The sequence below is a fragment of the Macaca thibetana genome, chromosome 7 (genome assembly GCF_024542745.1).
Source record: "Macaca thibetana thibetana isolate TM-01 chromosome 7, ASM2454274v1, whole genome shotgun sequence".
Lineage (NCBI taxonomy): Eukaryota > Metazoa > Chordata > Mammalia > Primates > Cercopithecidae > Macaca > Macaca thibetana.
The window spans coordinates 159194774-159222077 of NC_065584.1; the positions used below are offsets into that span (position 1 = coordinate 159194774).

Consider the following 27304-nt stretch of genomic DNA (forward strand, 5'->3'; position numbering starts at 1 on the left):
CTTTGGGAGGCAAAGGTGGATGGATTACTTGAGGTCAGGAGTTCGAGATCAGCCTGGCCAACATGGTGAAACCCCATCTTTAAAAAAGGAAGAAGAAACAAGAAATTGCAGAGATGAGATCCCCAATGATGGGAGGAGGAAGCTTTAAGGAACTCAGACATACAGCCCACATACAAAAAGAGTAAGCCTTAAACACCTGCCAGAGTACAGATGCCATTCATGACAGTACTAGTCAAGTGTGAACTTTACCGTCTCCTCTATTACTTTCTCCATATGTTCCAACCTTAACAGGCCTTATGGCTGTGTGATTCATTCACTGCTAAAGGGTGCCTGAATGAAGGTGCATATGGTGGCTGCAACCCAGTCTGAGTTCCATTCTCCAAACTGTATGCCCTGGCATGGGGTTGTATCTACTTGGAAGAAGAGCCGTGTTTTCCTAATTCACACAGAGGTACAGTTCTCTCACCATGGGGCTGCATACACCCAGAAGGGGAACATATTCCTAATCTACAGAGGCACCGGATGGGCTAGCAGCCACCCAGTTTGGAGGGTCTCAGAGACAGTGACTAGCAAGAGGAGCAGAGTGGAAGCACTGAATAAGGAAGGAGCTAAGTTGGCCACATGCTCCTTTTCCATAGTAGGTGACCCAACTCCTAGAGGCCCAATCTGGGAAAGAGGGTGGAGCCTCTGTATAAATGAATTTTACAGAAATGGATGTTAGAGGGGGCTGGAAGTTTTTTATCACTTAACTGATAATATTTGGGAAACTAGCATGACAGGAGAACTTTTTTTCTTTTTCTTTTTTTCTTTTTTTTTGAGACAGAGTCTCGCTCTGTTGCCAGGATGGAGTGCAGTGGTGTTATCTGGGCTCACTGCAACCTCCACCTTTTGGGTTCAAGCAAATTCTCCTGCCCCAGCCTCCCAAGTAGCTGGGACTATAGGTGTGTGCCACCACACCGGCTAATTTTTGTGTTTTTAGTAGAGACGGAGTTTCACCATGTTGGCCAGGATGGTCTCGATCTCTTGACCTCATGATCCACCTGCCTTGGCCTCCCAAAGTGCTGGGATTACAGGCGTAAGCCACCTCACCCAGCCAGGACTTTTTTTTTTTTTTTGAGATGGAGTCTCCCTCTGTCACCCAGGCTGGAGTGCAGTGGCATGATCTTGGCTCGCTGCAACCTCCACCTCCTGGGCTCAAGCGATTCTCCTGCCTCAGCCTTATAAGTAACTGGGATTACAGCATGTGCCACCATGCCCAGCTAATTTTTGTATTTTTAGTAGAGATGGGGTTTTGCCTTGTTGGCCTGGCTGGTCTCAAACTCCTGACCTCAGGTGATCCACCTGCCTCAGCCTCCCAAAGTGCTGAGATTACAGACGTGAGCCACTGCGCCCAGCCTAGGAAGACTTTTAATACTTATGAGTGACCAGAAAAGTTGAGGGATTTGACCAAGGTTTCATCTAAGGGGGCAGGGGAAAACTAGCCCCAAAGAATACATTAAAAGGACAGTGAAAGATAAAAGTTAAGATTTTTCTGATTCATACTCTGTAGTGGAGACTCCCTACTAATAAGCATTCTATCCTTTAGGCACAAAGCTAGGCTCTATTTCCCAGCACACTTTGCAGGTTGGTATAATCTTTGTTTTGTTTTGTTTTGAGACAGAGTCTCATTCTGTCACCTAGGCTGGAGTGCAGTTACTAGATCTTGGCTCGCTGCAACCTCCATTTCCCAGGTTCAAGAGATTCTCCTGCCTCAGACTCCCGAGTAGCTGAGATTACAGGCGTGCACTACCACACCCGGATAATTTTTGTATTTTCAGTAGAGACGGGGTTTCACCATGTTGGCCCGACTGGTCCCGAACTCCTGACCTTAAGTGATTGCCTGCCTTAGCCTTCCAAAGTGCTGGGATTACAGGTGTGAGCCACCGCACCCAGATGGATATAATCTTTTTACTAAATTTTCTCCAGTGAAATGCAAAACAGTTTTGGGTTAATATGATGGGTATGACTTGCAGAACTGGCCTAAAACCGCACCCCACCCATAAAACTCTTTTATTTTTTCTTGCCTTTTGCCAATTTAATGTAGATGATGACAAGGACTCAAGTGATGACAGATAGAAACCTGGGTCTGTGGATGATGGCAAAGAGGAGAGCTGCCCCACCAAGCTAAACACCTGTCCAATACTACTATGTGAACAGGAAATAAACCTCTATTTTGTTAAGCCATTATATTTTAGTTTTGCTCATGTTAAAGGAATCACAAATCTTTCAAATCTGGAAAATGAAAGTAGAATTCATTTCTTGCCTGGCAAGGGAGAACTGCAAAGACACATGTAATCCCTGTGAACAAAGTAAAAAATTGGTTTATACAGGATTTTGGGAAAACGTAAGTGATTGGTTTTGGCTCAAAGTGAGTAAGGTTACTCACTGATTAGACAGGTTTCAAGAACAGATGACCTATTGATGTAGGGTTTGATGACTAGGTGATTCAGTCCAAGACTGATACTGATTCGTCTTATAGTTTCCTGTGTAAATGCCTGCAGACATGAACTAGGTTCTTCAGGCAAGAATGGAATTTTCTATTCTCATCTCCCATTTTGCACCTGCTTGACAGGTCATGGAAGAGGCCATTTACATATTGTCTAGAACAGTGGTGGGCAACTTTTTTTCTGTAAAGGGACAAAACATAAATATTTTAGGTTTTGTGAGCCCTACTGACTCTATCATAACAACTTAACTCTGCTGTTGTAGCATAAAAACAGCACAAATGATTCATAAATGAATAGGTGTGACTGTGTTTCAATAAAACTTTACTTATAAAAACAAGTGGTGGGCCAGACTTGACCCATTGGCCACAGTTTGCTAGCCCCTGATCTAGAACTCTAGATGTAGTCCACTGACATGGTTTTCGTTAGGGGGTGAAATGGTGGCTGTGGTGATCATCATGATTTCATTTTGTTTTTGATTCAGGATCATCTGTTGCACCATCTGATGAGACAGCCAACACATAGTAGAGTTTAAAATTCTGGACACCAGCTAGACAGTATATAAATACAACATAAAAATATATGCCAGGCACAGTGGCTCACGCCTGTAATTCCAGCACTTTGGGAGAACGAGGTGGGCGGATCACTTGAGGTCAGGAGTTCGAGACCAGCCTGGCCAACATGGTGAAACCCTGTCTCTACTGAAAATACAAAAATTAGCCAGGTGTGGTGGTGGGCATCTGTAATCCCAGCTACTAGGGAGGCTGAGGCAGGAGAATCTCTTGAACCCAGGAGGCAGAGGTTTCAGTGAGCAAAGATCATGTCACTGTACTCTAGCCTGAGCAACAGAGCGAGATTCTGTCTTTTTTTTTTTTTTTTTTGAGACAGAGTTTCGCTTTTGTTGCCCAGGTTGGAGTGCAGTGTTGCGATCTCGGCTCACTGCAACCTCCGCCTCCCAGGTTCAAGTGATTCTCCTGCCTCACTCAGGCTCCCGAGTAGCTGGGATTATAGGTGTCCGCCACCATGCCTGGTTAATTTTTTGTATTTTCAGTAGAGATTGGGTTTCACCATGTTGGCCAGGTTGGTCTCAAACTCCTGACCTCAGGTGATCCACCCACCTTGGCCTCCCAAAGTGCTAGGATTACAGGCGTGAGCCACTGTGCCCGGTCAGAAGACTCTGACTTTAACATAATAATATCTATACACACACACACACACACATACACACACACACACACACGATTAGATTTTTTTTTTTTAGAGTCAAGAGCCCATCACTCAGGCTGGAGTGCAGTGGTGCGATCTTGGTTCACTGCACCCTCTGCCTCCCGGGTTCAAGCCATTCACGTGCCTTAGCCTCCCTAGTAGCTGGAATTACAGGTGCGCCACCACACCCCACTAATTTTTGCATTTTTAGTAGAGACAAAGTTTCATCATGTTGGCCATGGTGGTCTCAAACTCCTGACCTCAGGTGATCCACCTGCTTTAGCCTCCCAAAGTGCTGGGATTACAGGTGTGAGCCACCATACCCGGCCTACAACTAGTAAAATAAGGAAGCAGGTGTGAGCCACCATACCCGGCCTACAACTAGTAAAATAAGGAAGGACTTGAAAGCGCACCAAAATCATGATCCAAGTTTTCACAGATTAAATCCTCTTTTTGATCTGAAGTATGGAGATAAGACAAAGAAGTGTTTTTTGTTTGAGATAGAGTCTCATTCTCTCACCCAGGCTGAAGTGCAGTGGTATGATCTTGGCTCACCGCAGCCTCGAACTCCCAGGCTTAGGTGATTCTCCCACCTCAGCCTCCTGAGTGAGTAACTAACTACAGGTGTGCACTACCAAGCCCAGCTAATTTTTGTACTTTCGGTGGAGATGGTCCGCCATGTTGGCCAGGCTGGTCTCCAACTCCTGGGTTCAAGGGATCCACCTGCGTTGGCCTCCCAAAGTGCTGGGATTACAAGCATGAGCCACCATGCCTGGCCCAGACAGAGGAATATTGACCAGGTTGTTATAGTTTGAAATTTTTTGAAGTTTCTCTAATCTCTTTGATAATGTTGAAAATCTCTGAGACATCTTGGGAAATACAAGTGCAATATTTTCCCTCAGTACAGCACAAGTTCCTTTTTGTGAGATAAGGAAAACACGTTATGGGTACTCTATTTTGGCTGACTGCCTTCTTGCAATAAGTCTAAAGCTTAGAAGGCCTTTGTTAAGCTTTCAGTCATTTGTACTGTCATAAACTTGAAGAATTCTCTCAAATATAGGTGCCCCCTATAAAGCATGGTGTGAAGCTGTCTGAGGACAGAAAAATATTTTTAAAATTATCTTATGCCAAGGTTTAATTGCTTATAACAGAAATGAAGGGGCCGGGCGCGGTGTCTCACACCTGTAATTCTAACACTTCGGGAGGCCGAGGCAGGCGGATCACCTGAGGTCAGGAGTTCGAGACCAGCTGGCCAACATGGTGAAACCCCACTCTACAAAAAATACAAAAATTAGCAGGTGTGGTGGCACACGCCTGCAATCCAAGCTACTTGGGAGGCTGAGGCAGAAGAATCGCTTGAACCTGGAAAGCGGAGGTTGCAGATCACACCGTTGCACTCCAGCCTTGGCAACAAGAGTAAAACTCCATCTCAAAAAAAAAAACAGAGAGAAAGAAATGAAAGGGTTTCCCTTTAGGCCAGGTACACTGGTTCACACTTGTAATCCCAGCACTTTGGGAGACTGAGGTGGGAGGATTGCTTGAGTCCAGGAGTTTGAGACCAGCCTGGGCAACATAGCAAGACCTCATCTCTATAAAAAACATTTAAAAGTTAGCCTGGCACGGTGGCCTACACCTGTAGTCCCAGCTACTCAGGAGGCTGAAGCAGGAGTATCACTTGAGCCCAGAAGGTCAAGGCTGCAGTGAACCATGTTTGTGCCACTGTACTCCAGCCCGGGCAACAGAGAGACGCATTTTTAATTTTTTTTGAGACAGAGTCTTGCTCTGCTGCCCAGGCTGGAGTCCAGTCGCACAATCTTGGCTCACTGCAACCTCGGCCTCCTGGGTTCAAGTGATTTTCTTCTGCCTCAGCCTCCCGAGTAGCTGGGACTACAGGCGCACGCCACCACACCTGGATAAATTTTGTATTTTCAGTAGAGACTGGGTTTCACCATATTGGCCAGTCTGGTCTCAAACTCCTGACCTTGTGATATGCCCGCCTTGGCCTCCCAAATGCTAGGATCACAGGTGTGAGCCACCACGCCTGGCTGAGACCCTGTTTTTTTAAAAAAGAATTTCTCTTTAGATAATTTTGACCAAAAGGGTCTATGAGTGAGGTCCTGAATTATTATTATTATTACTATTACTATTATTGTTATTTTGAGACAGGGTCTTGCTGGGCCCAGGCTGGAGTGCAGTGGTGTGATCTCAGCTCACTGCAAGCCCCACCTCCTAGGTTCAAGCAATTCTCCAGCATCAGCTTCTCGAGTAGCTGGGACCACAGGCACCACCACTCCCAGCTAATTTTTATATTTTTAGTAGAGATGGGGTCTCGCCATGTTGCCAGGCTGGTCTCAAACTCCTGGCCTCAAGCAATCTGTCCACCTTGGTCTCCCAAACTGCTGGAATTACAGGCGTGTGCCACTGTGCTCGGCCGTGAATAATTCTTAATACAGGAATCAGTTGCCATAAATAGAAACATATCGACAATTTTCAGGGAGTAACCAGCAGTTCTTTATTCCACAAAGCAAGTACCACTCATTAGGAGTCACCTAGGACTGGGTTCAGGCCAGGATAATCCAGAACTCCCATTACAGATCCTGGCAAAGATAGTGAATCTGAGTCTACTTCAGTTTGAAACTAACTTAAAATGTCTGAAAATAATGCTTTGGTATGCCTTTGTGGTAAGAATTGTATAGGTTATGCATTTTTTAAGATAAACCAGGCCGGGCGCGGTGGCTCAAGCCTGTAATCCCAGCACTTTGGGAGGCCGAGACGGGCGGATCATGAGGTCAGGAGATCGAGACCATCCTGGATAACCCAGTGAAACCCCGTCTCTACTAAAAAATACAAAAAAAAATTAGCCGGGCGAGGTGGCGGGCGCCTGTAGTCCCAGCTACGCGGGAGGCTGAGGCAGGAGAATGGCGTGAACCCGGGAGGCGGAGCTTGCAGTGAGCTGAGATCCGGCCACTGTACTCCAGCCTGGGCGACAGAGCCAGACTCCGTCTCAAAAAAAAAAAAAAAAAAAAAAAAAAAAAAAAGATAAACCATACCACTCATTCTTCGCCTGGGCTATCAATGCTGCAAAAATGTGAACACACGAACTGGTCCCCACCTTAGGCCCTTTAGTTCGATTTCTGTGTAAGCAAAAATGTCCTACTTTAGGTATGACAATATTGGTATTGGTGGCTTAGAAATATAAGGTTTGTGATGGTGATTATCAGTTATTATGTTAAGAGTTCATAATAACTTCATTCATTATGAAGTCATTGATATCATTTGAGGGAATTACTACCCAAAGGAATTATGCAACTGAAAGGGAAGTGAGTGCAACCCAGCAACTGAATCTGGCTAGACTGTGGGCTGTCGATAAGTAATTTTTGTACACAAGGAGTTTACTAAAGGCAAGAGTATCAACAACAGAAACAGGAAAAATAAAAAGCCCATACACAGTAGACACAGTGGCTCACACCTGTAATTCCAGTACTTTGGGACGCTGAGGTGGGAGGATCTATTGAGCCCAGTAGTTCAAGACCAGTCTAGACAAGATGGTGAGACCACCTGTCCCACCCACCATCTCTACAAAAAGTTTTTAAAAAATTAGCCAGGTGTGGTAGTGTGTGCCTGTGGTCCCACCTACTTGAGAGGCTGATGCAGGAGAATCCCTGGAGCCAGGAGTTCAAGGCGACAGTGAGCTATGATTGCACCACTGCACTCAGGGATGGGAGACAGAGCTAGACTCTGTCTCTTGGAAAACAAAACAAAACAAAACAAAACTGTATGTGATCTTGTAGTATGCTACCTTCCCTTCTGGGTAAGAAATAAAAGGGAGTAAATAAGAAAATACACATGTGGCCGGGCGCGGTGGCTCAAGCCTGTAATCCCAGCACTTTGGGAGGCCGAGACGGGCGGATCACGAGGTCAGGAGATCGAGACCATCCTGCCTAACACAGTGAAACCCCGTCTCTACTAAAAAATACAAAAAACTAGCCGGGCGAGGTGGCGGGCGCCTGTAGTCCCAGCTACTCGGGAGGCTGAGGCAGGAGAATGGCGTAAACCCGGGAGGCGGAGCTTGCAGTGAGCTGAGATCCGGCCACTGCACCCCAGCCTGGGCGACAGAGCAAGACTCTGTCTCAAAAAAAAAGAAAATACACATGTATATATTCATTTGTGCAAAAAGAAACACATGACAATCTGGGTTCAGTGGCTCACAGCTGTAATCCAAGCACGTTGAGAGGCCAAGACAGGAGGATCACTTGAACCTAGGAGTTGTAGAACAGTCGGGCAACAAAATAAGACCCCATCTCTACAAAAAAGTCAAAAATTAGCCAGGTGTGGTGGCACACACCTATAGTCTCAGCTACTCGGGAGACTGAGGTAGGAGGTTGAGCCTGCAGTGAGCCATGATCACACCATTGCACTGCAGCCTGAAGGACAGAGGAAGACCCTGTCCCTAAGAAAAAAAAGAACGGGACGGGCATGGTGGTTCACACCTATAATCCCAGCACTTTGGGAGGCTGACGCGGGCAGATCACCTGAGGTCAGGAGTTCGAGTCCAGCCTGGCCAACATGGTGAAACTCCATCTGTACCAAAAATACAAAAATTAGCCAGGCTTTGTGGTGCACAACTGTAGTCCCAGCTACTCAGGAGGCTGAGGCAGGAGAATCACTGGAACCCGGGAGGCAGAGGTGGTAGTGAGCCGAGATCTCACCACTGCACTCCAGCCTGGGCAACAAGAGTAAAACTCTATCTTTAAAAAAAAGAATGAGGCTGGGCGCAGTGGCTCACGCCTATAATCCCAGCACTTTGGTAGGCTAAGGTGGGTGGATCACTTGAGATCAGGAGTTTAAGACCAGCCTGACCAACATGGAGAAACCCTGTCTCCACTAAAAATACAAAACTAGCCGGGCATTGTGGCGCATGCCTGTAAACCCAGCTACTTGGGAGCCTGAGGCAGGAGAACTGCTTGAACCCAGGAGGCGGAGGTTGTGGTGAGCCGAGGTGGCGCCATTGCACTCCAGCCTGGGCGACAAGAGTGAAACTCCGTCTCAAAAAAAAAAAAAAGAATGATAATGACATGTCAAAATAACACAGAAGGCTGCTTGAAAAGGTAGCCATGTCTGCCTGTAAGAGATTAGAATCAAGTATGGGTGGAGAGACTCCTACTTACATGGGCTTGCCTGCCAGTGGCCAAATCAGAGGGAGACAGTCTATGGGTTCCTGAACAGGCAGAACAGAGAGTCACAGAGCCAAGGATAGTACTTAAGGCCATGGGAACTCAAGTGTGTCTGATAATTTAGTTAATTTAAGCTTTAGTATTCCTTTTGTGGTTTTGACTTTTCTAGATGGTTGAGGCTTTGACATGACAGGCAATGCTTTACATAGCTCAAGAATAATTGCCCCAGTAAAATAAGTTTCTCTTTCTCTATCATTAAACAATTAAATTAGAATAGCCCCTATAGGGAATACAAAGTCCATTAGTTTCTTAGCCACTGTGTCTCAAAAAAAAAAAAAGGTTTAATTGGCTCATCGTTCTGCAGGCTGTACAGGAAGCATGGCAGCATCTGCTCCACTTCTGGGGAAGCCTCAGGAAACTTAAAATCATGACAGAAGGCAAAGTGAGATCAGAAGTCTTATATGACAGAATCTGTACCGAGTGTGGTGGGAAAGTGCCACATACTTTGAAACAACCAGATCTCATGAGAACTCACTATCATGGTGACAGCACCAAGGGAGATGATGTTAAACCATGAGAAACTACCCCCATGAGCCAAGGGTGGGGCCCTTCCATAAGGCCCCACCTCCAACATTAAGGATTACAGCTGAACATGAGATTTGGGTAGGAACACAGACCCAAACCATATTACCCCCACTGTGGTAACTTGTTCTATGGAGGGTTTTTGTAAGTGTTCGTTTGAAGGTTTCTGGTGCTACATGGAGGCTGTCCTCATGGATCTTATAACCCAATCCTGTGCATAGATGATGGAATTCTTGAACCTCTACATGGGCTCATCATCATTCTGTGGTTAAAAGAACTCACTTTTAAAGACCTCAGACAGAGCAACTTGTAAGTATAAATATCTGCTAAAGCATTTCTTCTCATGTTTTTAGTGTGGGCCTCTGCTTAATGACAGCAATTTCCAAGAGATCATGAAACTCATTTATTTGGTTTCTGTTTTTAACAGGGATACCAATTGGGAAGGAAAATGTTCTCTTTCCATGGTATTCTGAAGCCATGGCCTGTGAGTCAGAATGTTAGTGTGTACTAGTCATTCCTTGCTGTGTTTAACAAGATATAGTAAGAGATAAGTTCAGGTAAGAACATATTGATTTGCAGGTGAAATGAAAAGGAATAGAAGGAGTCCAGCAATGGGGTCTTATAGGGTTGGAGAAGCTGTTGAACCCCAACAACAGGAAAAAAGACTGAAAAGGCTTTGAGAAACACAGGTCCACTAAGGTATTTCAATTCAACAGAGGAATTCGGCACTACTGCAAAGAAGAGTTTAAAGGTGTTTTCTCGCCAGGCGCGGTGGCTCACGCCCGTAATCCCAGCATTTTAGGAGGCCGAGGCGTGTGGATCACGAGGTAAGGAGATCGAGACCATCCTGGCTAACATGGTGAAACCCCGTCTCTACTAAAAGTACAAAAAAAAAAAAAAAAAATTAGCTGGGCGTGGTGGCGGGCGCCTGTAGTCCCAGCTACTCGGGAGGCTGAGGCAGGAGAATGGCGTGAACCCTGGAGGCGGAGCTTGCAGCGAGCCGAGATCACGCCACTGCACTCCAGCCTGGGCAACAGAGTGAGACTCTGTCTCAAAAAAAAAAAAAGATGTTTTCTCCTACCTAAACCTATTGTTTCCTATGGCCTTGCTGTAACCGCCATTAAGTTGAAAGAGAGAGACAGGGAGTGAAGAAAGAGATAAGCAAAGGTTGATATTTATGTCTTGAAAAAAATCCAGCCTGGCCAACATGGTAAAACCCCGCCTCTACTAAAAATACAAAAACTAGCCGGGCATGGTGTCAGGCACCTGTAATCCCAGCTACTAGGGAAGCTGAGGCAGGAGAATCACCTGAACCCGGGAGGCGGAGATTGCAGTGAGCTGACATGGTGCCACTGCACTCCAGCCTGGGTGATGGAATGAGACCCTGTCTTTAAAAAATATATATATGTATACACACACACACACACACACACAGAATATTCTCTGGTACAAGACACTGTTTGCTTTGAGACCAATAGATCCAAAAAGTTTCTGAGTGAACTGTATTGCCAAAAAAATTCCCCAACCTAGTCTGAATAAATAAGTAAAACCATAAAGTAACACTTGAAAATCCAAAGGTGCACCATCAGGAACTTTTGAGGAGGCTTTTGAGGCTGTGTAGTTCCCAAGGAGGACAGGCACCCCACTTCACACAAAGCCAGGGAGAACAATGGCTGAGGAAGAACTTGCCAGAGGGCAGAACAAGGGTGGAAGGAGAACAACGCCAGGATAATTTTTCCTAAAGAGCAAAATCTGGTCTAATGTAGGAAATTCATCCACTGCCAGGAAAGGACGTCTTCATAATATGTATCTAGCAGAACTCCATAATTGCTCTGGACAGGAAGGTTGGGTGTTTCCCATTCTCCCTTTTCCAAATAGGATTTGCTATTGCCGCGTCCTTACCCTGCTTCATCATTGTAGATGGGTAGGTGGGTTTATTGGGGTGGTGAGAAACTTGGCTTTCAGTTCATAGATTGCTGGACCATAAGGAAATTCACTCAGGCCAATTAGAGAAGACCACAATCCAGATTCTGATATGAATGCTGTAAATGAATGGAAGTTTTTGTCATAGCCCTTGGGAGAAGGGTGAGTATGAGATTTGCTGGTCGGAGAGGCTGACTGTAGCAGTGAACCCTTGCTGTCTACCAAAAGTCATTATTCTCTTTAGGCACACAACTAGACTGTTTCCCATACTCCCATTCAATCTGAGTGTGGCCATGTGATGGTTTTCTCCAATGTAATGTGAATGGAACCAATGTGTGTCACTTCCTGATCCAGGGGATAATAGATGGACAGCCTCTGGGCCCCTTAATGAAAAGGGTGGAGGAGAGCGGCCTCATTGACCTGAATATTGGCCTGGGACTGTTAGCTGAGCAAGACATTAAGTATTTTACTGAGCTATATTTTGGATCTATTTGTCACAGTAGTTTAACCTATTATTAACTGATACACACCCCATGAGTCATACTTGTTCAACATGATTATATATGTATATCCTTTTAAACAATAATTATTAATGGTAACATACTAAACATCCTTGTAGTGAACCTTGTTTTTTTTGTTTGTTTGTTTTTCACTACATGTCCTGGTAAGTGTTCTGTATCAGAACATTAATAACTTCTTTGTTTTTATTTTATTTTTGCTTTTTCCTGGGGGGCGTTGGCAGGGGAGACAGGGTCTTACACTGTTGCCCAGGCTGGAATGCAATGGTGCCATCATAGCTCACTGCAGCCTAAACTCTTGGGCTCAAGTGATCCTCCCACCTCAGCCTGCCCAGTAGCTATGACTACAGGTGTGGGCCACCATGCCCAGCTAATTTTTTATTTTTTGTAGAGACAGGGTCTTGCTTTGTTGCCCAGGCTGGTCTTGCACTCTTGACTTCAAGCAATCCTTCCACCTGGGCCTACCAAAGCACTGGGATTATAGGAGTGAGCTACTATGTTTGCTTTTTGAATAGCTTAAGTACCACATGTTATTTAGCCTGTTCCCTACTGATGGACATTTAGTTTAACAGTCTTTTGCTATTGTCCTTGGTTCAAGTTCGTCCTTCCTTCCTTCCTCCCTCCCTTCCTCCCTTCCTTTCTTCTCTTTTTTTTTTTTTTTTTTTTTGACGGAGTCTCGCTCTGTCACCCAGGCTGCAGTACAATGTCACCATCTCGGCTCACTGCAACCTCTGTCTCCCAGATTCAAGCGATTCTCCTGCCCCAGCCTCCCAAGTAACTGGGACTATCAGGCTCCCACCACCATGCCCGGCTAATTTTTGTATTTTTAGTAGAGATGGGGTTTCACCATATTGGCCGGGCAGGTCTCAAACTCCTGACTTTGTGATCTGCCCACCTCAGCCTCCCAAAGTGCTGGGATTACAAGTGTGAGCCACTGTGCCTGATCGATTCAAGTACTTTCAATTGGCACTCTGCAAATGCAAAGGACAGGTCAGCTACATGTCCAGCATTATCTAGTTCTATTCTTTAATTTAGGACTTCCCTTAGATTCTTTTAGCCAGGTTACAAAGCTAATATACTCTATTGATTCTCTGTGGTCTACTATTGTAAAATATATATTGAAAAATAAACTCAAGTGAGTACAAGTCCAATACTTACACAGGTAGGAGGACTATAACATGATGACCTAACAGCATGATTACAATGAGACAGCTCTGGGTTCAAATCCCAGCTCTACTACCTATAACATGTAACTTAACCTCACACAAGTTGCTGAACTGTAAGCATTTGTTCTCACCTGTTGAGTGGTGACTACTGTGAAGGTTAAATGATAAAGCAGTGCTCAGTACATGATATTCAGTTAATGAGTACTGTAGAATTTTCCTTACTACGTAGCTTTTAAAAAGTACCAAAGAGGCCGGGCGTGGTGGCTCACACCTGTAATCCCAGCACTTTGGGAGTCCGAGGCGGGCAGATCACGAGATCAGGAGATCGAGACAATCCTGGCTAACACGGTGAAACCCCATCTCTACTAAAAATACAAAAAATTAGCCGGGCGTGGTGGCAGGCGCCTGTAGTCCCAGCTACTCGGGAGGCTGAGGCAGGAGAACGGCGTGAACCCCAGAGGTGGAGCTTGCAGTGAGCCCAGAGCAATCGCGCCACTGCACTCCAGCCTGGGCAACAGAACGAGACTCTTTCTCAAAAAAAAAAAAAAAAGTATAATTAGCTTCCTTTATTTTATTTTATTTATTTATTTGAGGTACCTGTGTAGGTGTCTGCGGACACATTTATGAGAATTGGTTGGCCCTGCAACTCTCCCAGACAGTCAAGACCACAGCCAGGCTAACTTTGGCTTATGTACCCTCTCCTCTTAGTTTCACCAATACTTGACAGGGTCTGGCTTAGCACAGCTCTGTGGGATGGAGGGCCAGATGGCTCCCAAAGAGCCCAGACCAGAGGCACAGGCCTGTGACCAGATGTCCTATTCCAGGACAGATGGCTTGAATTGCCTCCTGCTCCCTTTTGCTCTGGCAGTCTCTGGGACTATTGAGTGCTGGGGCCACTACAGAAATTGGATGGCGCTTTGCAAAGATGGCTTTGAATTAAGTATCAGGGAGAGTGAGACAATCTAGTATTTTCAAAGATGAGTCACTCTGGCATTGGCCTTAGAGGTCTAACCTCTTCTATTCACAGGTAAGAGAAAGAACAATGGAGTCAAGTCAGTTCATCAGCATGTTGGCAAATCGGAGTCCCAGGCTTGGAGAAGACCTTTGCGGTGAAGCCATGTGGAAAGAGAATGTGGCAAGAGAGCAACTATCTTCAGGGGAATGTTGGTCTTCCCACTGCCAGGAGGGCTCATTACTCTGAAAAAGTTTTCAAAGTTTACCTTTGAGCCTCAATAACTAGGTACTGGCATTTCTCCAGGGTTTAGTGGTTAGTGGAGGCTGACACATCACATAACCCAGGTCACCAGACACCAAATACCAATTGTCTGACTTAAAATACAAACAGTTCTGTGAAAGAGGACACCCAGTAGTCAGCCTGATGGTCGTATCCCCTCCCCACAGGAAAACACACTGAAAGCCCACTCAGGCTGCAGATACTTACTGGCACATCCACCCCCACAGCTAGAGAGATACCCTCAGGAATGTGTTGACTTGATATACCTCCTTTCTGGGCCCCCTAGTCACATTCTTTCTTTACACAAGTTAATACCATTTACTCAGCAGAGGCTTTACACATGCTAATAGAGGCTCCTCAGGCTACACCTTCATCTCAGGACAAGTGGAAACCTTAATCATCTGTTTTCATTTTAATTTTCCATGACAGTAAAAGGTACCGTGACTGCAGGACAGTCCTTTCCTGCCTTCCTGGGGTAGTTAATCCTAAAAAAATCTCTTTGGCAATTCAGGTTGAAAATGTAATCACTACTTAATTTCAATGGAAAAACATTTTATATGTGCACAGAGTCCCAAAATTAACACCCACTTATGCTAAAACATCAAATCTCATTAAGACAGACACAATTACATCAACAATTACACTGGCTATCATAAACACAAACTGAAGGCATTTTCCCTTCATTAGTTATGATCTCATTAGTTACATTATTATCCCATAATATAGCCAATTACCTGTTGTTTCTTAGCTTTTATGCACTGTACATTTAAGACTAAATTTAGGCCAGGCTCAGTGGCTCGCACTTGTAATTCCGGCACTTTGAGATGCCAAGGCAGGTGGATCACCTGAGGTCAGGAGTTCAAGACCACCCTGGCCAACATGGCGAAACTCCGTCTCTACTAAAAATACAAAAAAAATTTTGGCCAGGCACGGTGGTTCACACCTGTAATCTCAGCACTTTGGGAGGCCAAGGCGGGCAGATCACGAGTTCAAGACCAGCCTGGCCAACACGCTGAAACGCCATATCTACTGAAAAAAAAAATTAGCCAAGTGTGGTGGTGCGCACCTGTAGTCCCACCTACTTGGAAGACTGAGGCAGAAGAATCACTTGAACCTAGGAGGTGGAGGTTGCGGTGAGCCAAGATCGCACCACTGCACTCCAGCTTGGGTGACAGAGCAAGTCTCCATCTCAAAAAAAAAAAAAAAAAAAAAAAAAAAAAAGGTCAGGCCCAGGGGCTCAGTCTGTAATCCCAGTACTTTGGGAGGCCAATGCAGGCAGATCACTGAGGTCAGGAATTTGAGACCAGCCTGGCCAACGTCGTCATGAAACCCTGTCTCTACTAAAAAATGCAAAAATTAGCTGGGTGTGGTGGTGGGCGCCTGTAATCCCAGCTACTCAGGAGGCTGAGGTAGGAGAATTGCTTGAATCCAGGAGACGGAGGCTGTAGTAGGCCAAGATCGCACCATCGCACTCCAACCTAGGCGACAGAGCAAAATTCTGTCTCAAAAAAAAAAAAAAAAAAAAAAAAATTAGCCAGGCGTGGTGGCGCACGCCTGTAATCCCAGCTACTCAGGAGGCTGAGGCAGGAGAATTGCTTGAACCTGGGAGGCAGAGGTTGTGGTGGGCCGAGATCCGGCCGGCCTGGGCAACAAGAGTGAAACTCTGTCTCAAAAAAAACAAAAAAAGACTAAATTTATAACAAAACACGTAAAAAATGATATCCAATGTTTATACAACTTAACCTTTTTTTTTTTGAGACAAGGTCTCATTCTATTGCCCAGGCTGGAGTGCAGCGGCATGATCATAGCTCACTGCTCAAGTGATCCTGCCTCAGCTTCCCATCAGAGTAGCTAGGACTACAGGCATGCATCACCATGCCTGGCAAATTTTTTAAAGACTTTTTTGAGGTCAGGCGCGGTGGCTCATGTCTGTAATCCCAGCACTTTGGGAGGCCGAGGTGGGTGGATCACTTGAGGTCAGGAGTTCAAGACCAGCCTGGCCAACATTGTGAAACCCCATCTCTACTAAAAATACAAAAATTAGCCGGGCGTGGTGGCGAGTGCCTGTAATTCCAGCTACTCAGGAGGTGGAGACAGGAGAATTGCTTGAACCCAGGAAGCGGAGGTTGCAGTGAGCCGAGATTGGGCCACTGCACTCCAGCCTGGGCAACAGAGCGAGACTCCATCTCAAACAAAAAAAAAAAAAAAAATTTTGTGGGAGGCCACATGCGATGGCTCACGCCTGTAATCCCAGCACTTTGGGAAGCCGAGGCGGGCGAATCACCTGAGGCCAGGAGTTCGAGACCAGCGTGGCCAACATGGTGAAACCCCGTCTCTAATAAAAATACAAAAATTAGCCGGGCGTGGTGGTAGGCGCCTGTAATCCCTGCTACTCAGGAGGCCGAGGCAGGAGAATCACTTGAACCCAGGAGGCGGAGGTTGCAGTGAGCTGAGATCGCGCTATTGCACACCAGCCAGGGGGACAAGAACGATACTTCATCTCAAAAAAAAAAAAAACACTTTTTTTGTAGACACAGAGTCTTGCTGTGTTGCCCAGGCTGAACTTGAATGCCTGGCCTCAAGTGATCTTCCCATCTAAGCTTCTCAAAGTGATAAAATTATAGGCGAGAGGTACTGAGCCTGGCCTTAACCTTTGTTTTTTAAAAAAAAGAGTAACAAGGGTCAGGCACAATGGCTCACGCTTGTAATCCCAACACTTTGGGAGGACAAAGCAGGAGGATCACTTGAGTCCAGGAATTCAAGACCAGTCTGGGCAACATGATGAAACCACATCTCTACAAAAAATACAAAAATTAGCTGGGCGTGATGGTGCACACCTGTAGTCCCAGCTGCTCAGGAGGCTGAGGTGGGAGGATTGCTTGAGCCTCTTAAGCCTGGGAGGCAGAGGCTGCAGTGGGCCAAGATCATGTCATTGCACTCCAGCCTGGGTGAAAGAGAAAGACCCTGTCTCAAAAAAAAAAAAAAAAAGAGTAACAAGTCGTGGCACAGTTGTTCGTGCCTGTAATCCCAGCACTTTGGGAGGCTGACGTAGGAGCATCGCTTGAGTTCAAGAGTTCCAGACCAGCCTGGGTAACACAGTGAGACCCCGAGGCTGACACAGAAGGATCGCCTGAGCCCAGGAGTTCAAGACCAGTCTGGGTAGTACAGTGAGACCCCCATCTCAATTTAAAAAAAAAAAAAAACAAAAAGAGTAATAAAATGAATGAAAACCTTGCAAATTAAATTACCATCACTGACCAAGTGAAATAACAAGAGAGTTGATGTGTGTTATTATGCCTTAAACATGTTTTGCTATAAATCAGCAAAACTATGAGAAATCTGATGAGATAACTTAAGGTAACATAGACCAGTTCTGTGAAGCTGATGTATGGTAGCTTCAGGCACTCCAAGAATTACACCAAACAAATCCATCCTGAAAGATGCAAAGACATGCTTTGTGTATCAGTTTTTACTGCAGAACAAACCACCTCAAAACTTACTGGTTTCACTCTTAAAACAATAAGCATTTATTCTTTTTCATCAGTCTGTGGGTTTGCTGGGGAAGTCTTCTGGTCTGGGCCAGCTCAGCTGGGCCTGGATGGTCTAGAATGTTCTTGTTCATATGTCTGGTGGTTGCTGGCATGCTAGCTGGTCTGAGGGGCCACACTCATACATGTTTGGCAGTTGGTCAGATGTCAGGTGGGGTGCTATGTGTCTATCATCATCCATTAGGTTAACAGGAGTTATCTACGTGGTAGTGGAAGAGATCCCAGCAGCAAGAGAAAGCAAGCCCCTATTGTAATTACTTCTCAAGACACTTCTTGCTTTACATTTGCCAGTGTTCTACAGGACAAAGCAAGTCACATGGCCAAGCCTAGATTTAGTAAATGAAGAAACAGACTCCACCTCTGCAATGGAGAAGCTGAAAAACACTGTGGCTATTCTGTTCAACCCACTACCCCTTAGAAGCCAAAGTAGAGATTAAATGATATTCCTTGTAACATGAATGGACATATATCTCAGGGTTTAATCATCTAGGTTTCAGGGCATTCGACATTTTCTGTTACTTATATCAAATTTCTGTGATGGAAGGAGTATGCTTTCTGTTTCAGCTACTGAGGTCAACTAGTAGGGCCACTTTCCTAGGCCCTTTTCTATACCTTGAGACAGAGATAAAACCAAAGAGGTAGGCAAGAAGCTAGATCTTCTTAGGGCCCTGTAGGCCAGATAAAGGAATTTAGGACTTGATCCCAAGAGCAATGCGAAGCCATAGAGCATTTTAAGGAGAAAGATCTGATCACTTGGGCTGTAGTGAAGACAGTAACTCTAGAAGTTTTGCCAGGAAGGGGAATTAGTGAGATAAGGCTTTAGTCAACAGAATGTGGGATTGAGGGAAAGGCTTTTTTTTCTTCTTTTGAAAGCAAAAGATGAGTGAAACTAGAGTTTGCTTGAATACCAATGAAAGAATCCAATATTGCAAGAGGTTAAAGGGAGATCCCTAAGAATTGGGAAGGGAAACTTGAACAGATATAGAGTTTGGCTTTTTGTTTTTTGGTTTTTTGGTTTTTTTTGAGACGGAATTTTCGCTCTTGCTGCTCAGGCTGGAGTGCAGTGGCACCATCTCGGCTCACTAAAACCTCTGCCTCCCCGGTTCAAGCGATACTCCTGCCTCAGCCTTCTGAGTAGCTGGGATTACAGGCAACTGCCACCACGCCCGGCTAATCTTTGTATTTCTAGTAGAGACGATGTTTCACCATGTTAGCCAGGCTGGTCTCGAACTCCTGACCTCAAGTGATCCGCCCGCCTCAACCTCCCAAAGTGGTGAGATTACAGGCGTAAGCCACCACGCCCGACCTGGAGGTTAGCTTTTAAGAAAAAAACTTCATACAATAAAATTGACTTTATTTTTGTTATATATAGTCCTATGGATTTTAACACATGTACAGATTCAGGTAACTACTACCACAATCAGATTCAAAAGAGTTCCATCACCCTAAAATCCTCCTTTTTGCTGTCTCTTCAGTCATTCCCTCCACCCCCTTAGCTCCTGGCAGACTGACTTACTCTCCAAACTATAATTTCAGTATCTGCATGAGTGTCATTTGAGACTGACTTAGTTTACTTGGCATAATCCTTTCATTATTATGCAGTTATAATGCCTACTTGTTGTATATATCAATACTTTATTCCTTTTTATTGCTAACATTCCATTGCTGTTGGCTTCTGCTGGTATTCCTTAGGTCAGTAAATTATACCACTATTCTAACAATTACTTGGGCCAAAAACCTTGGCATCATCCTTTACTCTCTTCTCTAGTTTATATAACCAATCCATCAGCAAATCTTGGTGGTTCCACTTCCTTATCTTTTTATTTAGTTATTTTTTTTTGAGACAGGGTCTCTCTCTGTTGCCTAGGCTGGAGTGCAGTGGCACAATCACGGCTCACTACAGCCTCCATCTCCTGGGCTCAAGCCATCCTCCCATCTCAGTCCCCTGACTAGCTGGGACTACAGGCACACACCATCACACCTGGCTAATTTTTGTATTTACTGATAGAGATGGAGTTTCACCATGTAACCCAGACTGTTCTCGAACTCTTAGCCTCAAGCAATCCACCCGTCTCAGCCTCCCATAGTGTTGGGATTACAGGCGTGAGCCACTGTGCTCACTAGCTCGCTCAGCCAGCTCCACTTTCAAAATACACCTGGAATCTAACCACTTATCACTACGTCCACTGCTGTTACCTAGTTCAGGCCACCATCATCTTCTGCCAAGATTAGTGCTTCTACTCTTACCCCTCTACCCTTGTAGTCAATTCTCAACACAACAGCTAGAATGATCCCTTTAGAGATATAAATCTGATCAAGTCACTCTTCAGTTCTAAACTCTCCAGGGCTTTCAGTGGTGATGGGCAAAATTGTTGCCATAATTGATAAGGCCCCAGCTACCTTTTTTATCTGGTCTCTTAGCACTCTCCCCGTCACTCACTCTGAATCAACACAGTGATCTTCTTGCTATTCCTGTAGCACCTCAAGCAGGCTCCTGCCCCAGGGCATTTGAATTTGCTATCTCCTCTGCCTGGAACACTCTTCCCCTAGATATCTACATGGCTCATGCCCATTAAGTCAATCCCAGTTTCTGCTTGAGGGATCCTTATAAATTCTTCCCTAACATCTAAAACAGCAGCTACCTGACACCACTGTCTAACCCCTACCCTGCTGTTTTTCATAGCATATATCCCTGATGTTATATATTTGTTTTCTCTCCCCAAACTAGTAAAGATACTTGCAAGCAGGGAATTTTTTTGTTTTGTCCATTGCTCGGTAAGCACCTACATGAGTGCCTAGTCTGGCATATAATGGGAATTCAGTGAATATTTTTCATTGAATAAATAGGAGGGAAGGACAGGATGGGAACACAAGTAAGTAGGTTTCTCGATTTCAGGACATTCTACATTTTCTGTTACTTATATGATAAGGAAATCAGGGGAAGTGGTATGGGTATAGATCAGAGATTTGTAGAGATCGTGGAGAGCAAGTTGACTAGAAAAATATAATGAAATTTCTAGTCACAGTTCACAGTCCTTTTTTTTTTTGAGATGGAGTCTTGCTCTATCACCCAGGCTGGAGTGCAGTGATGCAATCTCAGCTCACTGCAACCTCCACCTCCCAGGTTCAAGCAATTCTCCTGCCTCAGCCTCCCGAGTAGCTGGGACTACAGAAGCCTGCCACTGCGCTCAGCTAACTTTTGTATTTTTAATAGAGACCATGTTGGCCAGCATGGTCTCACCATGTTCCACCATGTTGGCCAGGCTGGGCTCGAACTCCTGACCTCATGATCCACCCACCTCAGCCTCCCAAAGTGCTGAGATTACAGGTGTGAGCCACCGCACCAGGCCCACAGTCCATTTAAAGTTGGTAATTATTAATGTAGTGATGCCAATCTGTTCAGCAGGACAATTTTCTTTTTTTTTTTTTGAGGTAGAGTTTTGCTCTTGTTGCCCAGGCTGGAGTACAATGGCACAATCTCAGCTCACTGCAACCTCCACCTCCCAGGTTCAAGCTCTCCTGCCTCAGCCTCTGGAGTAGCAGGGATTACAGATCTTCGCCACCATGCCCGGCTAATTTTTGTATTTTTAGTAGACAGGGTTTCACCATGTTGGTCAGGCTGGTCTCAAACTCCTGACCTCAGGTGATCGACCGGCCTTGGACGCCCAAAGTGCTGGGATTACAGGCGTGAGCCATCATACCCGGCCTCAACAGGACAATTTTTTTTTTTTTTTTTCTGAGATGGAATCTAGCTCTGTTGCCGAGACCGGAGTGCAGTGGCGCGATATCGGCTCACTGCAACCTCTGCCTTCCAGGTTCAAGAAATTCTTCTGCCTCAGCTTCCCAAGTAGCTGGGATTACAGGCATGCGCCACCACACCCAGCTAATTTTAGTATTTTTAGTAGAGACGGGGTTTCACCATATTGGCCAGGCTGGTCTCTAACTTCTGACCTCGTGATCCGCCCACCTTGGCCTCCCAAAGTGTTGGGATTACAGGTGTGAGCCACCACGCCCAGCAACAGGACAAATTTCTATGACAAGGTACAAGCAAGGAGAAACACATAGGTCCATCCAGGGTGAGGGATTTCGTTAGGGAAAAGGGAGTGTTGTGGTGGGATTAAGTAAGGGCAGGGCTGTAATAATGTACCACTGAATCTAAAATGGATAAGGAGGGAAGTGAAGAGGGGATTAATGGATAAGACATAACGTAGAGGCTTTCAACCGATTAGATGCTCTGCTCTGATAAAGTGAAAGATGAGGCCGGGTACAGTGGCTTACACCTGTAATCCCAGCACTATGGGAGGCCGAAGCAGGCTGATCACCTGAGTTCAGGAGTTCGAGACCAGCCTGGCCAACATGGCAAAACCTGGCTCTACTAAAAATGCAAAAATTAGCTGGCTTGGTGGCGCACACCTGTAATCCTAGCTACTCGAGAGGCTGAGGCAGGACAACTGCTTGAACCCAGGAGGCGGAGGTTGCAGTGAGCTGAGGTTGCGCCACTGCACTCCAGCCTGGGCGACAGAGCAAGACTCTTTCTTAAAAAAAAAAAAAAAAAAGTGAAATAACATTTATACAGTTATGCTGTAATTCTATTTTTTGGGGGGTGGGGGGGAACAGTATCTCTGTCACCCAGGCTGGAGTGCAGTAGCACAATCATGGCTCACTGCAACCTCCGCCTCTCCTGGGCTCAGGTGATCTCCCATCTCGGCCTCCCGAGTAGATGGGACCACAGGCATGCGCCAAAACGCCTCATTAATTTTTATATTTTTTGTAGAGATGGGGTTTCGCCTTGTTGCCCAGGCTGCTCTCCAACTGCTGAGCCCAAGAGATCCGCCTGCCTCAGCCTTCCAAAGTGCTGAAATTACAGGCGTGAGCTACTGTATCAGGCCTATAGTTCAAAAGTAGTCAAGCTGAGAGAATAGCAGGCTGTGGTTGAAAAAAGGGTTGTTCAAATTACTGAGTATAGCGTTTCGAGGGGCAAGGTCCAGGTTTTGACTGGTATTGGGAGGCAGATATAAGGGTCGCTAAAGACGAGGCCCGATATTGAACGGGTTGGCCACATAGGCTCTGAAATTATCAAAGAAGATGGTCAGACGCGAGATAGACAAGGAGCTGGATACACAGATCGGCAAATTATCTCCAAACGGGGTGAAATAGGTGACAGAGTCTAAGAGGAAGGGTTGGAGAAGCAAGTGTTTTTACAAGAGGTGACAGCACCTAGCACATAATCCCGACCTCTGGAAACTGAGACCTGAGAATACTAATTCACGTGAGAAGCTTTCAAGGGACGCAACATTCTCAGGACAGCCAGGTCTCTGTCCCAGGAAGGAGCGGAGAAGTTTAGAGACAAGCTGATCTAAACATGGGAACCCCTGAGGAAGACGGGCTTGAAGGCAGGAGATTGAGTAGTGGACCGAACCCTACACTCCTCTGCTCTTTAATTACTTTCCTCCCAGCCAACCGCCCAAGCCACACCAACCTCCGCAACAGAAAACGCTCGCAGAACACTATCTCCAGCCCGGCTCTTTTCAACTCCCCGCGTAAGTGCTCACACCGGAACCCCTCTGTGTCCGCACTTTGCCATTGGCCGAAGCTTCCGCCCGCTTCCATTCGCTTCCTCCCACGACTCAGTCGGGCGGCGCAGTCTGTGGGACCCACTTCCGCCTCGTCCCACCCCCCCCGCCCCCCAACCCGGTCCCTTTTTAGCGGCTTCCGGCTTCGGGCCCGCCCCGCCCCCTGTGGCCCCGCCCCGCCCCGCCCCCGCCCCCGCGCCCGGCCCGCGGTCCGCCCCTGGCCGGCGGTCCGCCCCCCGCCCCTGGCCGGCGGTCCGGCCCCGCGGCGCCGCTTCCGGTGCGGGCCCCGCCCCGGCTGTGGCCCCCGGCTGCGGAGGAGTCCGAGACGCAGCTGCTGTGCCGGGGCCTGAGCGGGCGCCTCCTCCTCCGCCGCCCGAAAACCCGGAGCGCCCCGCACAGGTAAGCGGTGCGGGTTCCGGCTCCGTCAGGCACGGCGGGAGAGGAGGCTGCGGCAGGTGGAGGGGCCGAGGCCAGGAGCCGAGGCAGGTGTGGAGAGAGAGGGGAAGGCGCGGACCGGGGGCGCGGGGACCGCGAAGGAAAGTGAGAGCGCCGCGGGAGCCCCGAGCGCCCTGTGCCCATTAGGGCATTTGAGATAAAGGGATAAGAAGGGTGAGGGGCCCTGGAGCTGAGTGGGCGCAGATAGGTGGGGCGGGGGCCATCGGAGAAGAGCCAGCGGATTGACTGGGAGGGTTGGTAGAGGTAAAAGTGATAGGGCTAAATGGGGGAAGGTGAATAAAGAATGGGGGGAGGCGTGCAGGGGTGACCGGGGAGGTGGGCTGTGGGGCTTACAGGGGCCCGGGGCCAAACGAATCCGGCAGGAAAGGTAGGGGAATGGTCGGCAGGCCGGGTTCAAAGCTGCAGGCAGTCCGTTGCACCCGGCTTGGTGGTCCGGGAACTTTAGGGGAAATGGGGGAGGGGCCCATGTGAAGGGATGAAGAGGTTTAGATTTGAGACATAAGTTCTCCAAATGTAGGCAGGTGGCATTGTTTGGATCGCTGGCTGCTTAGGGACTGCGGGAAGATGGGCTCTTTGGGGGAGGGTGTGTGTATTGAGTTGTAGAACTGAGTCATCTCAGTCTTACTATAAGAGGCTGTGGGAGGGACACCTCCCCCTCTGCTGGGGACAGCATTCAGAGAAGATGGTGCCACAAGACAAGAAGCAGTTGTTCAGTGACTGGCAGGACTTGGTTGATAAATTATTCCAATCGTGATTGATTGACTGTAATGACTGTGAGGACATTTAAAATGAACACCGAATTATTTGCTTTATTCTGTAATTTTCTTTGACCCAAATTGTTTTCATTTTAAATGAACACTTTTGCCAACTGAATTTAATGTGGATGTAAATCTTGTCATGCTTTTTTACACTGTAAGAAGAGCTAAAGCAGAATGAAAGTATGGTTGCAAGCGTAACTCACACTTTCTAAAGTGCCAAGAGAGGAAGTAAAGGCAGTAAGAGGCAAATTGGAATGCGAATCTTTCACAGAACACAAAAGGCACAAACAGGGCTATAAGATAAACAGAAAATGAGAATGTTTAATCTCTACTAATTGGCCTAGCTTTAAAAATTGTACCCTTTTTTACTCTAACCTGGAAAAAAATCTTAAATCCAAGCAGTTTTTATTGCTAAAGATGTTATTACTTCTCCGTGAATTTTTGAAGATGCTAAAGACACTTTGTTTTTTGTCTTTCGACCCAATCCTAAAACACTGGAACAATGCAGATATCAAGTCCCAACATGTGCACTGCAGCTTCTTTCATGTGATGACAAAATTGTACGCCATGTTGCAAGTCCTGTTCACCTAAAATTTGCCCTTGCATAGTAATCCATTCAGTTATGGAGACTTGCTGAAGAAACATAACTCAAGTGAAGTTTGTTGGGGGTGAGGGCCTGCAGGGGAGAGGTGGGGGAATTAAAGGAGAACAGGGTGTGAAAGTGATGTGTGTTTGGAGACTGATTGGTAAGAATGCAGATAAACCTGCCCCCAGAATGCTTTTGGCCCGAAAGCCTTTTCTTTTTGTATTCGTCAGAGAATATTATAGTAGAAATGAATCAGAAAGAAAGGGGATGTAAAGAGTTTTACTTGGCTGTTTATAAAAAAGAAGCAGCATTAACTTGTTCAGACAATGTTGATATCTGTTTCAAATTAATTAACTTTAAAATCTCCAGAGGAATTCCCCCGTTTGCTTTTGAGTGACGATCGCAATTTGAGACTCTTGCCTCCTTGCGTGTTTCTTTCATGTTGTTGAAATTGGATTCTTTTTGAGGCTATAATATCCAGTTAGTATGGCTCAGTCCACTCAACAAGCAGGCTGGCAATTTGATCAGGGAAATTTGAAAAGTTTAAACCCAAGAGCAGCTTGCTTGGTCTTGCTTTTTCTATGAGAGTAAAACTGTCTGCCTGATAGTTCTGTGTCTAGCTCAGAGGTGATATCTTTCTCCTGTGGGCTTGGGAACATACTCTCTCTTTTGCAGGTAGGCCTTTCTTTTCCTTTATTATTATTGTTTGCATAATTACAGCTTTTGCTACAGAGCAAACCCAGTTACCTTTTCAGTAATTAATGTTCAGTGACATTAATTCAGTAACAGATTAATGTTTGATAATGTAGAGGAAGAGAGATCAGAACACATGTTAACAGACTAGATATTGGCTGGATGTACTTCTGTTAAAGCCCTCAACAGTCTGCTACTACTACTGAGATTCATTCCCTATTTCCCCTCTTAGATCCTGTTTCTCTTCTTCACACCTTTTCCTACCCACCCACGAAACCCCCACCACTCACTCATCTTAAAACTCAGGTTTAGGAGCATATGTTTAGCGTTCAGAACTCATGGCCCTCTACTGGAGAAAAGGAAACCTTTTTATACCTGTTTTACATAGTTGTTTTTTCCCTCTCCTTCTTTGTGGTTTCTGTTAATCACTAAGGTTTAGACCCAGTGTGCCTGGTGGGCTGTGCCCAGGTTCAGAGTCATGCCACTCTGTGGGTGAAGCTTGAGGCAATAATGGAACCACTTCAGCAGCAGCAGCAGCAGCAGCAGCAGCAGCAGCAGCAGCAGCAGCAACAGAAGCAGCCACACCTGGCTCCTCTGCAGATGGATGCCAGAGAGAAGCAGGGCCAGCAGATGAGAGAAGCCCAGTTCTTGTATGCCCAAAAGCTGGTCACACAGCCGACTCTCCTTTCCGCCACACCTGGGAGGCCTTCTGGCAGCACTCCCTTAGGTCCCTTAGCCAGAGTTCCACCCACCACAGCAGTGGCCCAAGTCTTTGAACGGGGCAACGTGAACTCAGAGCCTGAGGAAGAGGATGGAGGTTTGGAAGATGAGGATGGGGATGATGAAGTTGCGGAGGTGGCTGAGAAAGAAACCCAGGCTGCTTCAAAATATTTTCATGTGCAGAAAGTAGCTCGCCAAGATCCCAGAGTGGCACCCATGTCTAATCTACTTCCAGCACCAGGGCTGCCACCACATGGACAACAAGCTAAAGAAGACCATACCAAAGATGCTTCCAAGGCCCCACCTTCTGTCTCCACAGCAGGGCAGCCAAATTGGAATCTGGATGAGCAGCTCAAGCAGGTCAGTCTTTCTGGTATTGGAGGTCATTTGTTCTTCTTAAAGGCTGGAGAGGGGTAATGGACTGACAGGGTCAGGGGCTGTGCCAGTCTGTGCCTTCTCATCCCACTTCAGTGACCGACAGCCTAGACATGAATAGACTTTGGATTTTTTTCTTATTTAATATTTTCTTCATTAAAGCAATGAAATGCATGTTACTCTTTTTTTTTTTGTAATGGAGTCTCTGTCGCCCAGGCTGGAGTGCAGTGGCATGATCTCAGCTCACTGCATCCTCTACCTTCCGGGTTCAAGTGATTCTTCTGCCTCAGTTTCCTGAGTAGCTGGGAC

General features: G+C 46.3%; 1 protein-coding gene across 2 annotated transcripts in view; it reads left to right on the forward strand.

Annotated features, from left to right (window-relative positions):
* The first annotated feature begins 23649 nt into the window (after positions 1-23649).
* The window catches only part of ARID3B (AT-rich interaction domain 3B), a 60460-nt gene continuing 56805 nt past the window's right edge, over positions 23650-27304 (forward strand). For both annotated transcript variants that reach the window (XM_050799849.1, XM_050799850.1), the window contains exons 1-2: positions 23650-23806; positions 26334-26980. In XM_050799849.1, the coding sequence (XP_050655806.1) occupies positions 26411-26980 (570 nt within the window). In that variant the 5' untranslated portion in view covers positions 23650-23806; positions 26334-26410. The remainder of the gene's footprint in view (positions 23807-26333; positions 26981-27304) is intronic.